This window comes from Symphodus melops (assembly GCF_947650265.1).
Source record: "Symphodus melops genome assembly, chromosome: 9".
In the NCBI taxonomy this organism is placed as follows: domain Eukaryota; kingdom Metazoa; phylum Chordata; class Actinopteri; order Labriformes; family Labridae; genus Symphodus; species Symphodus melops.
The window spans coordinates 22,090,885-22,106,112 of record NC_136699.1 but is presented as its reverse complement, the minus strand read 5'-3'; the positions used below and the strand labels follow the sequence as shown (position 1 = coordinate 22,106,112).

The following is a 15,228-nucleotide window of genomic DNA, read 5'->3' as shown; positions in this document are numbered from 1 at the left end:
CGAAAGACATTTAACTCCATTTGCTCCAGCTGCTTCGATTGTGGCATATTAATGTGCCTGAATGGGATTAGTTACTTCTGACTCTAATCCCCACTGCAGAGCACCTGTTCATCCGTAACTGATAAAAAAGGCTTCACTCAAAACGTGTTGTTTTCTGTCTTCTTGTTTTTTTTTTGTTTTTTTTTACATTTGGTTAATAAAATGTCATTTAAAGACTGACAAAGCTCAGAGAAATGGTTAAATCCCATACGTTTGCTTTCACTGAAACACACATTTCATTGAAGCCAACAGGTTGAATGTTTTAATCGATTTTTGTGACACAACATGAAGTTCTCTTCTGCTGGAGAAATATTATTTTCGTCCCCGGTTAGTCAAACATCCTGCAGAATATGCTCTGTGACAACACTCCTTGTCTGGTTCAGAAGGTGTTGAATTGTACTTCTTTTTTCACAGATGCATTCTGTGTGGGCTGTACATGACATGTTTCATTATTGTCTTCCTGTAACATCTTGGTGAAACATGCCACCTCTTTAATCAGCAGGAAAAAGGTTTATCATTAAAGAATATTGGAAATAATGTAAACAGCTAGTGTTGACACAGAGACCACTTTGAAATAAGATCATATTAAACTGTGTAAAGCCTGAACCAGTGCAAAAGGATTGTCTTTTGACTGATGCTGCTCGTTGTGTTCACAGTCTGAAGGCATTAGTATGCAAGTGTGAAGTGTAAATCTGTGTATGAAAGAGAGATAGACAGAGACAGACAGAGAGACAGTGTGCTGTGTGTGCCCCAGGCCATGTGTTACTCTGCTACCGCTAATGAGTCCATTCACTCTGCAACCCAACACACACACACACACACACACACACACACACACACAAACACACAAACACACCATACAAACCCAGCACATGTCCGTAAGGGACGCTGGGACTTGAGATCCTGCAAGCAATCCAGTGGCTGTATCCCCAGGGGAGTGCAACACACACATAGACAAACACACACACATTCACAAAGCCTGCCAAGGAATATGTTTGAAAATGTTATTTTTATGGCTCTGCTTGGTATTATTAAAAATGTTTGTGTTATCTTCTTCCCTGTATGATTTTTTTAGTTATATATAATTGAGTCAATCTATTGTAATATTTACATCAATGAAGAAAGTTCCCAGGAGTTAGAGGTTCAATTTTAATTTGGTCTGTACGTGTTACTATTGATAAAGGTCTGAAATGATCTGTTGTGACTGACACTCGCTCTGCATTAGACAGTTCTTTGTTTTTTAAATGTGAATGAATGAATTTTAAATGTTCACGTTAACATATTTACACTTATTAGAAAATGACTAAACCTTTATTATGTAAATGTTTTGTTCAGTACTTCTTACTGCCATGTGTTTATCGTTGCCGTGGTAACACCGGATGTTACTTCAAAGATCGCTACACAAGGAAGCTCCTGAAAGCTGCCGTACTGTTGGTGTCTGCGCTGCAGTGATAAAAAGTCATGTAAATTATGCTTGGATAAATCGTCTGTAAACATATTGTCTTCCTCAGGTCTGTTTTCTCGTTCACCTTCACTTTAGTCAATGCAAAGATCGTTTTCATCAGGGGTGGGGTAGCAGAGAGAATCACTCCCATGATTCCCAGCAGTCGGCTGAGTGTTGATAAATCCCACGTGTACTTAACCAGCACCGTTATGCATTTTCAAATGGGACATTTGCATTAAGAAACGCCTCCAATAAACCATATGAGATAACAACACACCTCTAAAAAAAACAGGTGAATATGTTTACCTCCCTGGAATGATGACAATGGAAGCAAAGAAAATGAGCTTCATAGCAACAGAAGTGGAAGTAGGATGTGGTTGGGAAAAAAAGTTAAAAAAAAAAAAAAACCTGGTTCAACAACTGTTCTTAAGAACGAATTTGTTCTTTTTCTCAATTGTTTACGCACATTTTCTGAAAGCATGCCTCATACTCTCAGAACTCTACACCCATCTTCTATTTCGGTCTGGCCACAGCACCTCATCCACATCACAAGCAATTTCCTGGCCTGGAAATATCGCTTAGCATGGCGAGTCCAGCCATGAAAAGCATCAGCTGCTATATCTCAACCTGCATCTTCCATAGCTTGGAGAAGGGGTATGCGTTTGTGGATTTCTGTCATACACTTTCCATCTCCAGGCAGAAAAAACTTCCTCAATAGGATTGAGGAATTAAGAATATTGAGGGAGATAAACAACTAAAAAGCGTGGGTGGGCAGTGAACCAGAGGAGCCCGGTGGACTTACATTGTCCCAAATGATAACGTACCTGAGCTGTACAGTGTCCAGGAATATGATCAGATGGGCAGTGTCGTAGGGTCCAAGGGTAGCATGATGATGGATGACGGCATGGTGGGTAATCGCTGCACACATTGTGATGTTCTCTACACACTGGCCAGGGACTTCAACAATGGCATGCTGGCCAATGATATTCCTTCCCCACCTTCATCTTTTTGTAAGGATGAATCCAACCTCATCAATGAGTATGAACTGGTGCTCCACTGCAGCCACCTCCAGCTTAAGGACTCTATGAAACTCAAATAACAATATCAGAAATATACATTGAATGGTCATTATTGTGAAGCACAATCATTATAGCCCCGTTTCCACCGAGCGGTCCGGCTCGGTTCATCTCAGTACAGCGCGCATTTTGCAGCGTTTCCATAGACTAATCCCTAACCCACTTTTTGGGACCCTTCCGTTGGGGTGCCAAGAATGTCGAGCCGACCCAAAAAGGTGGAGCTAAACACTGCAGTCTGTTGATTGTACCGATCCGTATCAGACTGCTGTGTGGAAACAGAGCTTACGATTGCAATACTTGTATATAGGTGTATCGCAATTCTTTCACTTTTTCTGAATTGTGTTCAAATGGCACCCTGTAGACCTGCTTCATCCTCAGATTATTTCTGCCAGGGACACAGTCCAGTGTTGAACAACCTAACCTGTCAATATTTTTAAATATTTCATTGTTTTCAATGATTTTTGCTTGTATTTGTTTTTTGTTCTGCCTAAGAAAAAGCTAAATACTGTAAGGATTTATGTATTCCTACTGTGTAGGAATAAAAGCAGGAATACATTTTTCAAATACTTGAAACATACTTAATTTTTTTCCCCTACAGAACAGTCCACAGGCAATACTGTACTACTGTACTCATTCAGTACTGTTTTGAAATGGAGTACTGCAATTTTCTAGTGAGAGTAGATTTCTTACCTATTCTCATTTCAAAAAGACCGGATGATGGATGCTACAGTGTGCATGCTCAAATTTGGATGTACTCTCTGCCCAGCCTCCCTCAATGTTAGACCATGGTTAAACTCAAGTCAACCAAAGTCGCTCGGATTTCATCAGAGATGACTTTCCTTGGCTGTCCTTGTCCTCCTCCTCTTACTCTCACTCCTCTGGCTTTGGCTCTGCCTCTGTTTTGCTCCAAAACAGAAGAGCTCACCTGTTGCCATTTTATACTAAACCTCTGATTGCTAATTGTAAAACTGCATGACAGGTGTTTGCCCATGTGATGGATTTACAGTTCAAAATTTTTGTTTGTAGTTTAGCAGAATTGGTTCAGGGTGTTGGTGCATTACTTACATGGTATGGTCATTGTGTTTCAAGTACCAGTAATTGTGTGTAAACAATTGAGAAAAACTGTAAATCCTACTGAATATTTGTTGTCTTCTGTGGAATTTGTTCTTCGGGAAGAACAAAAATTAGCACTCATGCTTATTTGAGTGCTGGCTTGAGCAAAATGTTACCTTTGCTGATTGAAAATCTATTTATTTTAGATAGCATGTAGCAAAACTCAGTCATTTCACGTGTGATAGTACAATGAAAAACAATACAGAGAAAATCATTTTAAAGAAAGAAATTGATTGGAAAAAAATAAGGATAGAAATACAAATTTGTTCTCCATATTCTTACCTTAAGTCTTTTGCGGCCTCTTTTATAATCGTAATCGTGTTCTTCCAATTGAGCTTGCACAGGTGCAACATGAGTGAGATTAATTAGTAATCAGGGTGCTACATTTTGAAGGCCACTGTCATCAGAGATTTGCAAAACTGTGTTTCGAATGATATCTGAGTGAGACCGATGGAGTTGTGCTTAGACGTTATCAGTTTGGAGTCATCTCTTTGATACATGAGCTTTATGTTTTCAAAGATTCTGTGCATAGTTTAACTTTGTGTGTGTTTAGAATGCTTAGAAAACTGAAATCTGCGTTAGGGTCTGGATGTGGATTTGAAGCAATATAGACAAGTAGAAGAATCAGGAACATTCAGCCCTTTGTCATCATTGAGATGTTATTTTAAGTTATTAACTACATGTGACCTTCTCACCAAAATCAGTGTTCACTGGTCACAAAGTGAAAAGAAAGGTGGACATACATGCAGTTACATATACATGACTTAATACCTGACTTAAAGAGATACTTCACCCATTTACATGAAGCTGTGTATCATTAGAAACATGGTAGTAGTGTTGAATGGTCGTCTATCCAACCCTCATTTTGCCCTGAGACGAGAAAAATGTGTTTTTCTTTGCTTGAAAGTTTTCTTCATGTGATCAAAAAGCGTCATATTGCAGGGAAATTAACAACCCTGTCTTTATATATTTTTTTAAGTATATGGCTGGTTCAGGAGGGGGAAATTAAAAACATTTAAAATTATTTTTTGTAATCCTTGCTCAGTCACTTGTATTGAAATTCTGGAGAAATGTATATTGGGACCTATACATATTATGCTCAGTTATGAAGACTGCTCCTACACTTCCCAGCAGGTGGCAGAGCAAGCTGTACTTTTGCACATGACTGCAAGACATATGCAAGAAGCTCAAGTAATTAGTCGGAGCCTGTATTTATTCATTTCTGTTGAAGTGTGCACATGGTGACAGCTTGAATGTTTTGACAGCTCCATGTGGAGTGATGAAGTGTTGTTTTCTGCACCATAAATGAGGTTACAGTCTGAATAGTGTAAGAACAATTTCTTGTTCTTGTTTGACACTCATCTCCTCTCAGCTTGTTCTGTTGGCACACACCATAGATGCCAGATAAAGGGGCTTTTGAGCACTCTACTGAAAATCCCATTGTAAAGAAATTACTCTTAAACTTAGTATGCATTGCAAACATTTGACATGTTGTAATAATTCAGAAGAAATATGAAATAATACGCAGCAGGCTTATTGGCTCTCATTCACCTGTGCAAAGCCTCGTTTGTATGGCCCATACTAGGGATGGCAATTTCCTATCATCTCTGTACTTGAATTACCTGATGAACGAGTACTCACAGATTATCATCATTAGCATGACTATCATCATTAGCATGATTATTATGATTATCATGATGATTATTTTCTCATCATAAAAAATTCTTGCGTCAGAAGCAAGATTTTTTATGCCTGTAAAATGACATAAACATCCAGTAAATGCCTGTATGCCTGTTATTCCTGAAAAATGACATAAACATATAAATATAAATAAATAGCCAACAACAGAAAGTGATCGTCATGTCACGACAGCAGCATAGGCAAGTATGTACTTTGTACTGTGTTGCTTAACACTCTCAAAGAACAGCCTCGCACCTGTGGTTCTCGCTTGTACTCCGGCTCGACAAACACCCTGAGCTCTCTGAAGTTCTTCTATAAAACTTAATGGGAGTATATCTTCAGTTACCGTTTTGGTTACTAGCAGGCTAACGACATGTGCTAACAGGGCTGACGTGAGACTGCCTGTTTAGGTCTCTGCTGTTTTCCAATTGTTTTTTAAGCATCAAACTAATATTTCTATGGTATGCAATTTTAACACCACAAATCTTGCACTGAACATCCATTTCATTGTTTTGTCATCACTTTTCTTGACTTACATATCGCAGGTGTAGACAGTTCTGTATTTCTTGTGCAACTGCTTTCTGTCTAATTTGTCCCTTGAGAGTTGCCGTAGCTGCTTGTTGTTTTTGTTGTTCACCTGGTTCATGAGTACTAAAGCTGAAGCCGTGGCCGGAGAAGTCATACGTTTCTATCCCGTTCATTATTTTCCTTGCTCGTATATTCTGTGAGAATAAAAAGCTGGGTCACAAGAATAATGCTGTATGAGCCAAAAGCAGCGCTTGCACAGGTGCGCGAGTAACAAATTGCAACTAGAGTCAGCAGCGAGTACTCGAATGCTTGAGAGCTTGTACCCATCCCTAGCCCATAAAAAAACCCAGATATCTCTTTAATCCTACATCCAGCTCTGATGAAATATAAAATGGGTGTACTTGTTAAAATGCACTCTGAGTTGACATTTTTTTCTCCACATCCTTTACTGCCAAAATTGGGTAGGAATGGTAATGATGCTAGACTGATGTTAACTCTGGGGTGAATTCATAAAGACTGTACTGTCATTGCAGAAGTATGTCAGTACTATTTGCCACCTCTATCTCCAGGTCTACGTAAATAATGAGCTGGATAGGGGAATCTTTTTTTCCCATGAACCTTAGCTACAACAGATTTGACAAAGTCTCATGGCATAAAGGCTCATGTCCAATTAAAATCACCTGCTTTTCTTCTCAACAAACTATTGGCTGTGCAGAGCTGCAAGAACTCTTTGTGTGTGCTCTGATTTACCATCTGTGAAAGAAACGCAATACTTTCTTTCTCTTTTTTTTCAGTACAGCTTTTTTTTGCAGGGCCAAAGCATGAAGAAATGTAAAATTATACATGTTTAAGCAACAGACCTAAACTGAAGTAGAGCTTGTAGAAATTGTCTACATTCTGAAATGCAGCCCAAAGATGATTATTTCTTTGAAGAATTTTAGACCAAGCTTCATTTCCAAAGTTAAAGTCTCCTTGAATTGTACTCTTGTGATGAAACTCAGAACTTCCGACTCTACAACTCTGACACTCAAAAAAAGACGTTGAGGCTTGGGGGGAATCATGGAAGTTGTACAGTATCTGCTACTCAAGCCCACCCCATTGAAAACAAACTGCGTTGATACAGGTTGAAACAGGTGAAACAGACCTCAGGAAGAGAATGTCTTTACAGACGAGGTATCCAAGTATAATTAACATGACGTTTTTATCACAGCAGCACAAACAGGTTGTTTATTTTCATGTACATGTTGAACTTGTGCCACTGACTGCTAATATAAGACATATTGATATACAGTATATCGAGTCTCGCCATTCAGCGAAAAAATATTGAGGTATGAGTTTTGGTCCATATCGCCCAGCTCTATTTGATGTAATGAAAGTACTCAAGAGAAAAATATCTATATGACATAGGTTTAGTCAATTTTTTTTATTAATTTGGATATTTGAATGTAAACATTGTATAAAACACTTTATGAAACCCTCTCACAGCATATTCATAACAGGAGCTCAAAGGCTGCTATGAAAAGACTCGGCAGCCCATCAGTGTGGATGTTAAAAGACTCATATCTCATCGTAAACCAATGGCTTTGACTTTAGGAGCAATTTAGGGTTCAGGACCTTTTCCCAAGATCACATGGACACGTGGACTATCAGCCCAAGGATCTACCCGTCGATCTATACATCAGAAGATGATCTGCTTTAACTTTGATGCACAGCTTTTCTGTACAGTTATAAGCATGGTTCACCCAATGTAGCTTCATTTGAGCTTTCTCATTTTATTCCCAAACAGTTTCTAAGCTGTTTTTAATGTTTATAGACTGAACTGTTATTGATGCTTAGAGGAGGTTATTTCGAGGAAAAACTGAATTCAGGGAATTGAACTCCACACTTTGCCGATCACTTTGATGCAAACAGAATAAATAAACTTCTGTAAAATGTAACTGATATTGAAAACAAAAGTCGGGAGAGAAAGTGATGTGTGGCGAAAGAAGAAAAACAGGGTAGACAACACATTCATACATCGTTTTGTGTGTTTGTGTTTGTGTGCGTGCCTCGCTCACAGAACAGTTGATGGATTTGCTGCTTGACTGCTCACATAGATTGGTGCCTGCTGTGATGAAAGCCTTGAACTGAAATTACATGCGCTCGCTCTCTCTCTCTCTCTCTCTCTCTCTCTCTCTCTCTCTCTCTCTCTCTCTCTCTCTCTCTCTCTCTCTCTCTCTCTCTCTTTCTCACTCACACACAAACACACATAACACACACACGTGCACACAGCTGCAATTTCAGTGTTAAAATGTGTGTGTGTGTGTGTGTGTGTGTGTGTGCATTCTTAAAATGGGATGAGGGCTATACTCATTTAAAAGAGCTGGAGAAGGATAGATGAAGATGAGATTGTTCAAAGAACCAGAGTGGGCAATAACCATGTCAACCCTGCACATCTCCATTTATCAGCAGTCATTTTCTTTGTAGTCGGATTCTTTGGCGTTATTAAATCAATGACAGGTTGGCTCACTCCCTTCTTCTTTTTAATTTTCTTCAATTGGGGATAATCAGACAAAAACATCCCAAAAAAGATTAACGAAGGTGAATTCTATGATAGAGACGTCTGTTTTAGGTAGTCACTATTCTACACTCAACAGTGTGGATTTCTGATTTAAGTATTTCATATGTATTCATAACATGCAGCAAACAAACACTAGGATGACACGCTTCTCTGACAAGAGTTGACTTCAGTCAATTAAAAAAAGTATCACAGATAAGTATTAAATATTGCACAAAAAGTAAGAAAAACATGTCTTTGGTATATTATTTCTTTTATGTAACAAAGTTTCTTGTTAATAAATCTTATACTGTTGGAAAGCTTGTTTATTTCCCTGTTAAATGGTGCTACATTTGTAAGGAACATGTATTTGTGGGATGAGCCGCAGAGCTCAGTATGTGTGTAGCACCCGTGAAAAACGTGCCTAATCTTCTCTGCTTAACTACGTTTTTTAACATATTTGTGAACTGATGGTTTCATCAGGAGAATAAATGTATTGAAGTCCATTTGGTGGCAAGATGAAATCAAATTTACTGATAATTTCCTCTTCAAATGTGAACAGTAGAACTGCCGTAATGAGTTAAGGCCTTGGGTTGAATGTGTTAATTGTACAAAACTGCTGAAATGGTTCTCTGTCTTTCTTTCTCTCTTTTTCACGTTTGCTTCTACAGTGGAGCATCAGGGAGCAGCAGTGAATCAGAGAGCAGCTCAGAGTCTGACACTGACGAATCAGAGAGCAGCTCCAGTGACAGCGAATATAATCCGGCCTCCCGCACAAACACCCCAGAGGTAGGATGATGTTTTGGATATTTGTTTTCAGATGAAAAGTGTATTGCTATGTGTTGATGTGTGGGAATTCCACATGAACAATATAGATCTAATAGATTTAGAAACACTACTGGAAACCATGGTGTCTCCACACTGTCACAGTCACAGTCTTGGACGGTGCTACTCTAAATAAAATCCATGCTGTAACTCCTGAGGTCAAACAGTCCTCTGCCTGACTATGTTCTATCACTGAGAGGTCGCTAAGTGCGGTTCTGCCATCCAAAGCTCCTGCGTTACCCTGTGCTCCAAGCTTCCAGTTGGCCAATCAGAAAGCTGAACACCTAGCATAAACAAATTACCAATCAGAGAAATTCATAAATCATTTAGATCAGAGACAGAGGAACCAGGGGACAAGAAAAAGTAAGAAAGAAAACTGATCAACGGAAAATATATGAGGGATAAAAATGATCCAGCTTCATAAATGAGTGAATTAAGATTTTAAGTTTTTTATATACACTAAAAACCCAACCAGGGGCAGAGACAGACTTCTTGGATGGCCAGGCTTGGCTATTGACTTCTGCAGGGATGGCCCGAAATGTTTCACGTGCGCACACAGTGAAGCACACACACACAAATGATGAGTACAGCGAGAAAGGACACAAAAAAATCAATTCATATCTACGGTCAGTACATTGAAGCATTCAATAAATGTTACAACACTGTGTATATAGATTTTTATATTAAACAATTTAACATGGCACACACTAGTACATGTAGGCCTTTCCCAACATTGGCATTAACACACAATAGCCCAAACATTTACTTTTTTGAATGTATTTTCACAACAATGAGTAAAATATGCCATTTTAAACAATTTTTCATTTTTTGTTTTAGGAGGGAATCTTGAGACCCCACAAACAGTGTCCACAAGGGGCCCCGATCCACACTTTAGTAACCACTTCTCTAAAGTATCATAAAAACTGATTCCCAATTATAAAAGTATTCATCACAATATTTGAACATAGTTTTCGTAGAAACATTCAGTCACACACACAGCAGAAGGAGAGAGTAATTCAAATTATGCTTTCATAGTAAAAATACTTTAACAAAATTAAGTGTTCTGGAGGGTATTCATGAGTTACTAAGTAATACACTGTATATCCTATATATATCCTGATATATTTGTTTTTGAACAGCCTGAGCCACCGTCCAGCAACAAGTGGCAGCTGGACAGCTGGTTGAATAAGGTCCAAGCCCAAAACAAACCGCTGGTTCCCTCACAGCAGGAACATCATGGCACAGGTTAGTGTGGACAGCTGGAGTTGATACTGGTCAAAGCAATGAAATGATTTAATGGAGTCCAACCGTTGTGTGCCCAGGCTCCATCACCCAGGATCCAGACACTTTCTCTCCCCTGAATGAAGCACAAGAAGTGGGTACAGCAGCCAAGACTTCGCCATGTGGTTCCAACAGCAACCCTGTTGAAGCTGCCCCAAAAGTGGAACACACAGATTCAAGGTGCACCTTCTGGTAGGAGCATGAATGATATTTCTGTTCTGATAAATCTGTCGATTATTTGATGAAGCACTGATAGAGGGATGAGGGTCTGTATATCAAGATGGAGGTAACAGCAGCCTAGTAGTAAAGCCAAAATAATATATAAAACCTGGATTTTTGTTGTGATTAGTTATTTGATGCATATGTCATGACTGACAGCTCTGTTGACAAATGCAGTTCCTTACAGCGTTCTTAACCAGATTAGCAGAGTAGAGGAGGAAAGGAAGACTAACAATAACTGTGAGTGTTTGGTCTAAATCAACACAAGAAACTATTCTGCTGTGGACTGTACCGACCTGAGGGATCGTTGACATTTTATCGGCAGGTGAAAGTGTTCTTCGAGTAGCAAAAGGGAAGTGGTGTCAATTAGGCTGTTCCACCAGCCAACTCCTTTTCTGACGTGCTGTCCATAATAATATACAGTCAATGGCAACAACTGACAAGAGTTAATCTCATTCATTCTTGTTTTTTTTCTTCCTTGTAGCCCGAGCAGAGAGAAGGCCAAGGCCAAACCCAGCCAGAAGGCCTCTGGGGAGGTCCAGAGGTCAAAGATGAAGCTATCATCAGGCCTAATGTCTGGGCCAGAGGTCCCAACCCAGAGAAGGAACACCACGGGAAAGAAACAGCCTAGACAGACAGAGACATCCAATAGCTTGGAGGTTAATCAGAACCAGACATGGAGCAGATTAAATCAACATAGGTAAGGAAGAACGTACATGAACACCTGATTGGCAGAATGTAGTGTTGAAAGACGGAGAAATCAACCATACACTGCTTACATTTTCACTCCTCTATTTTGCATTCCTACTAGCTGCACTAGTTTTGAGTTATAACTGAGGGTAGGGTAAGCCTTTTCTTCTCTTGGTCGACCAATGTTGGAACAATATTTTGACAATACTTTGTGCCAAGAGCAGCAGGTGCAGAGGAGATGGCATCTAAGACTTTCACTGCCAGGCACTAAGTGAAATATTTACCTGGCAGACTTAGTTTGGGTGTGTGGGCAGGTGTTGGGTGAAGAACATGTTGGGCATGCAGGCCAAAAGTTCAAATGTTGTCAGAATATGACAATGTAAATGATTATGCCCTGTTAGAGCCCAAAATGTAACAACGACCCGAAATGTTTTTTTTTTTAAAAGTAATAAAACACAAAATGACAAAATGATGAGCCCAAAACAAATAAGCCCCACACAAATAAATAAATAACAATTAAATAAATAAAAATGTGGTAACTTTTTGCCCAAAAAATTCATACGTTGTTACATTATTAGGAAAAACATTTTTTGCCTTCCCCATAATTTAATAACTGACCCAAAAAGTAACAACTGGTTACGTTTTGGGCACAGCATTTTGTTACATTATCAACCAGTTATTACATTTCGGGTCATTGTTACATTTCGAGTAGAGTTCTAACACGCCCAATCACTGACTATTAGGCTTACTGGTAATATTTTTAAAGAAGCCATTTGAATGTGTTGAAAGTCCTGAACAGGATAGACAGAAAAAATATTCATTTATTATTTATTCAACAAAAAAACTTGTTTTGGTCAGAGGATTTGTAAATAAGTACACATTGGGGGGGGGGGCGCCTGTAGGCTAGCGGTTGGTGCGTGCGCTCCATGTGGTTCTCCATGTTGGCGGTCTCGGTTCGGGTCTGATCTTCTTTTCTCTCTTTCTCTGATTTCCAGCTCTATCTGCTGTCCTGTCTCAGATGAAGGCATAACGAGCCAAGGCAATAATAAAATAAACGTGCACATTGGACAGGAATTGATGATTCAGTTTAACTGAGTAAAATCAATTTCAAAATGTCACCTCAGCTTGATATTGGGTTAATTAAATAAAACTGACTTTGTAGCTTTTGTTCTTTTTCTTCCTCCTAGCTCACTGTGTTCCTTTTCCTTTCCATTTTCAATCTCTCCACTTCAAAAAGTTTGGCAGAATGCATGCTGTTTTCAATTATTTCATGCTGACTTACCGAATATACTTTCATTACATACACAGCCTCCCCCTGGAGCAGGCCTCGGCAAACTTTACATTCTTTAGTCAGTCTTACACTACATTACAGAGAGAGTGCTTCACTCAATGCTGCTTTTTCTCTCTTTTTTTTTTGTCGCTCTTCTTCTGTAGCCCTGCAGCAAGGGAAAAGGACATGTTGCCTCCTCCATCACTAGAACATCAGAACCCCTCAAGGACACGAAGCAAACCACCCAGTGGGAAAACAGCCCCCAGGAAAGAACCTCGAAGTGCAACAAACAACAACCCAGTTACTCCACCAGCAGCACCACAGCAGACAGCGGTGCCACTACCTGCAGTCAGTGTTAAATTTGTTTTTGGGTGGTTGCGTGTGTATGCTGTGTTAAGAGTGACGACTCAACATATGAATCATGTCTTTGTATTTTCTAAAAGGAATCGAGTGTATAGGAAGAGAAACAAGAATAACTCCAGCCAGCAGCTTTAAGAACCTTTAAGCTGTGAGGTTCACCGCTGTGCCGCTCAGACTTTTAAATGCTAAAACAAAAAATGTCTGTCAAGCTGCGACAACTTTGGTTTTTCCATCAGTCAATTAATTCACGGTACTTTTACAACTAAAAGCATGTACAACTGAAGTACATGCATGAAATGAGCATTTAGATTCACTACATTTAAACATTTTAAAACACTTTTAGAATCAAATCTGTCACTCTTCCTAAATACTGTAGCGAAAAATCGTTGTGTATCCAGCATATTTTACAGGGTCATGAGGCTCCAGAAACAATAACTTAATTTTAACATGAACGATATGGAAGTTAAGACAGGGGGATGAAAAAGATTCACCCATTATTCTGTTAATGGTGAAATGCATAAAACTGATTTCAAATGCTTGAGGATGTCGTCACTTTGTCTGAATCAAGTTGGTTAAGTTCAAGTCTTAAAAAAGTAACGATAATGTCTTTGCTGAATCTTGAAGTTGACTGCTCATGTCGCATATGCTCCTCTAAACTACCGACCTGTCAGTTTCAGTTAACAATTGGTGGTTACTTAGCATGGGTTAGCTGTGGCTTAGTGGTAGAGTTGGTCGCCTCTCGGCGGAAAGTTCAGATCCCCGGCTCCCACAGCCCCATCTGCTGTGTCCTTGGGCAAGACACTTAACTTAAGTTCATCCTGCTGCTTTGTCAGCGACGTGTGAATGTGTATAAACACTTCATCAGTGTGTGACCTGCGGTGTGAAAGCTATACATCAAGTCCATTTACCAACTTAAATCTGGAATTATTCATCTAAGACTCAATTTGCATTTGCTCAATGATGCAAGTAACAGTGCTATAAAGAAGTTTAAAACATCCTAAAACTTACACTCCAATTTGACAAATGTTTCTTAACGAACTGCTCTGTAAAACATCAGTCTCATTCTTAAATGCATACAAGGTAACTTTCATATTTTGCCTCCCAATCAGGAAAAGAAGAAACACAGAAGTACCACCAACAGAACCATTCCCAAGTCTCGAGAATTCATTGAAACAGATTCCTCCTCCTCCTCTTCTGAATGCCAGTCAGATTCAGAGAAAGCCATCAAAATATTCCCTCTGCCACCTCAGACGACACACTCTGTGATCAACACACAGACACTGTCCAATGCACACGCACACACTCCCCCTCTCCCAAGCATTTCCTCTGGTGGCACTTCAAGCACTACAGGAACATTTGGAGGAAAAGGACTTTCAGTCATAGATGGAAGCAGTGAGGCCAATAACAGTAGCAGCAGTAGTAAAAGTAGCATGAGCAGTGGTAGTAAAGGCCTTAGTAGTAGCTGTAATTCCCTCAGCATTAGCAATGGAAGTGGTTCATTTGGTATTTCGGTCCCTGATCCTGGAGGGTCAGGGGGACAGTGCAAAGACCTGATACCAATGTCACCACCTTCTGACATGGGACACAAGGTGCCTCTCTCCCCCTTAAGGGAATACAAAGAGATCCAATGTTTATGGGTAAAAATAGACCTGTGTTTACTAAGCAAGGTGCCTCGCAAGGGTTTGGGGGAAAGATCCAGAGTGGGAGAATGGGACAGAAGTGAGAGGACAGATACAGAGAAGCAGAAGGACAGAGAGAGGACCGGGTTGACAGAGAAGGACAGACAAAAGCAGGAAGTGAGACTATGGCCTGTGCTGAGTGAGAGGCATAAGTTAACTAAAGTGGAAAAAGAAGAAGACACAGAGTTAATAGTTCCTAAGAGGCCAGATGACAGAGGGAGATTAACAGAGAGAGAGAAGCAGACTGAAAGAGAGGACAGAGAGAGATTAAAGCTTGGGGAGAGGACAGACGGGAGGGAAGGAGACATGGTGAGCCATGGTCTGGAGGTCCTGGACAACCCCCCTGTGCAAGAGCAGAATAATCCTTGGCTGGCAAGGAGGATGGAGAGGGGAGATAAAGGAGGCAAACATAGGAGGCATGCTCCCAAAAAAACAGTTTTCCTAAATGAGAAAGACACCAGCAAGAGCAAGAGGAAACATAAGGTGTG

At 39.8% G+C, this 15,228-nt stretch overlaps 1 protein-coding gene across 2 annotated transcripts in view; it reads left to right on the top strand.

Moving 5' to 3' along the window:
* aff2 (AF4/FMR2 family, member 2) overlaps positions 1-15,228 on the top strand; it is a 92,380-nt gene that overhangs the window by 62,712 nt on the left and 14,440 nt on the right. Inside the window, exons 11-16 of one of the 2 annotated variants that reach the window (XM_079353052.1) lie at positions 9,088-9,205; positions 10,381-10,486; positions 10,564-10,702; positions 11,226-11,441; positions 12,866-13,049; positions 14,171-15,223. In XM_079353052.1, coding sequence (XP_079209178.1) covers positions 9,088-9,205; positions 10,381-10,486; positions 10,564-10,702; positions 11,226-11,441; positions 12,866-13,049; positions 14,171-15,223 — 1,816 coding nt within the window. Of the gene's footprint in view, positions 1-9,087; positions 9,206-10,380; positions 10,487-10,563; positions 10,715-11,225; positions 11,442-12,865; positions 13,050-14,170; positions 15,224-15,228 lie in introns of both variants that reach the window. The other variant, XM_079353051.1, reaches the window with a different exon arrangement.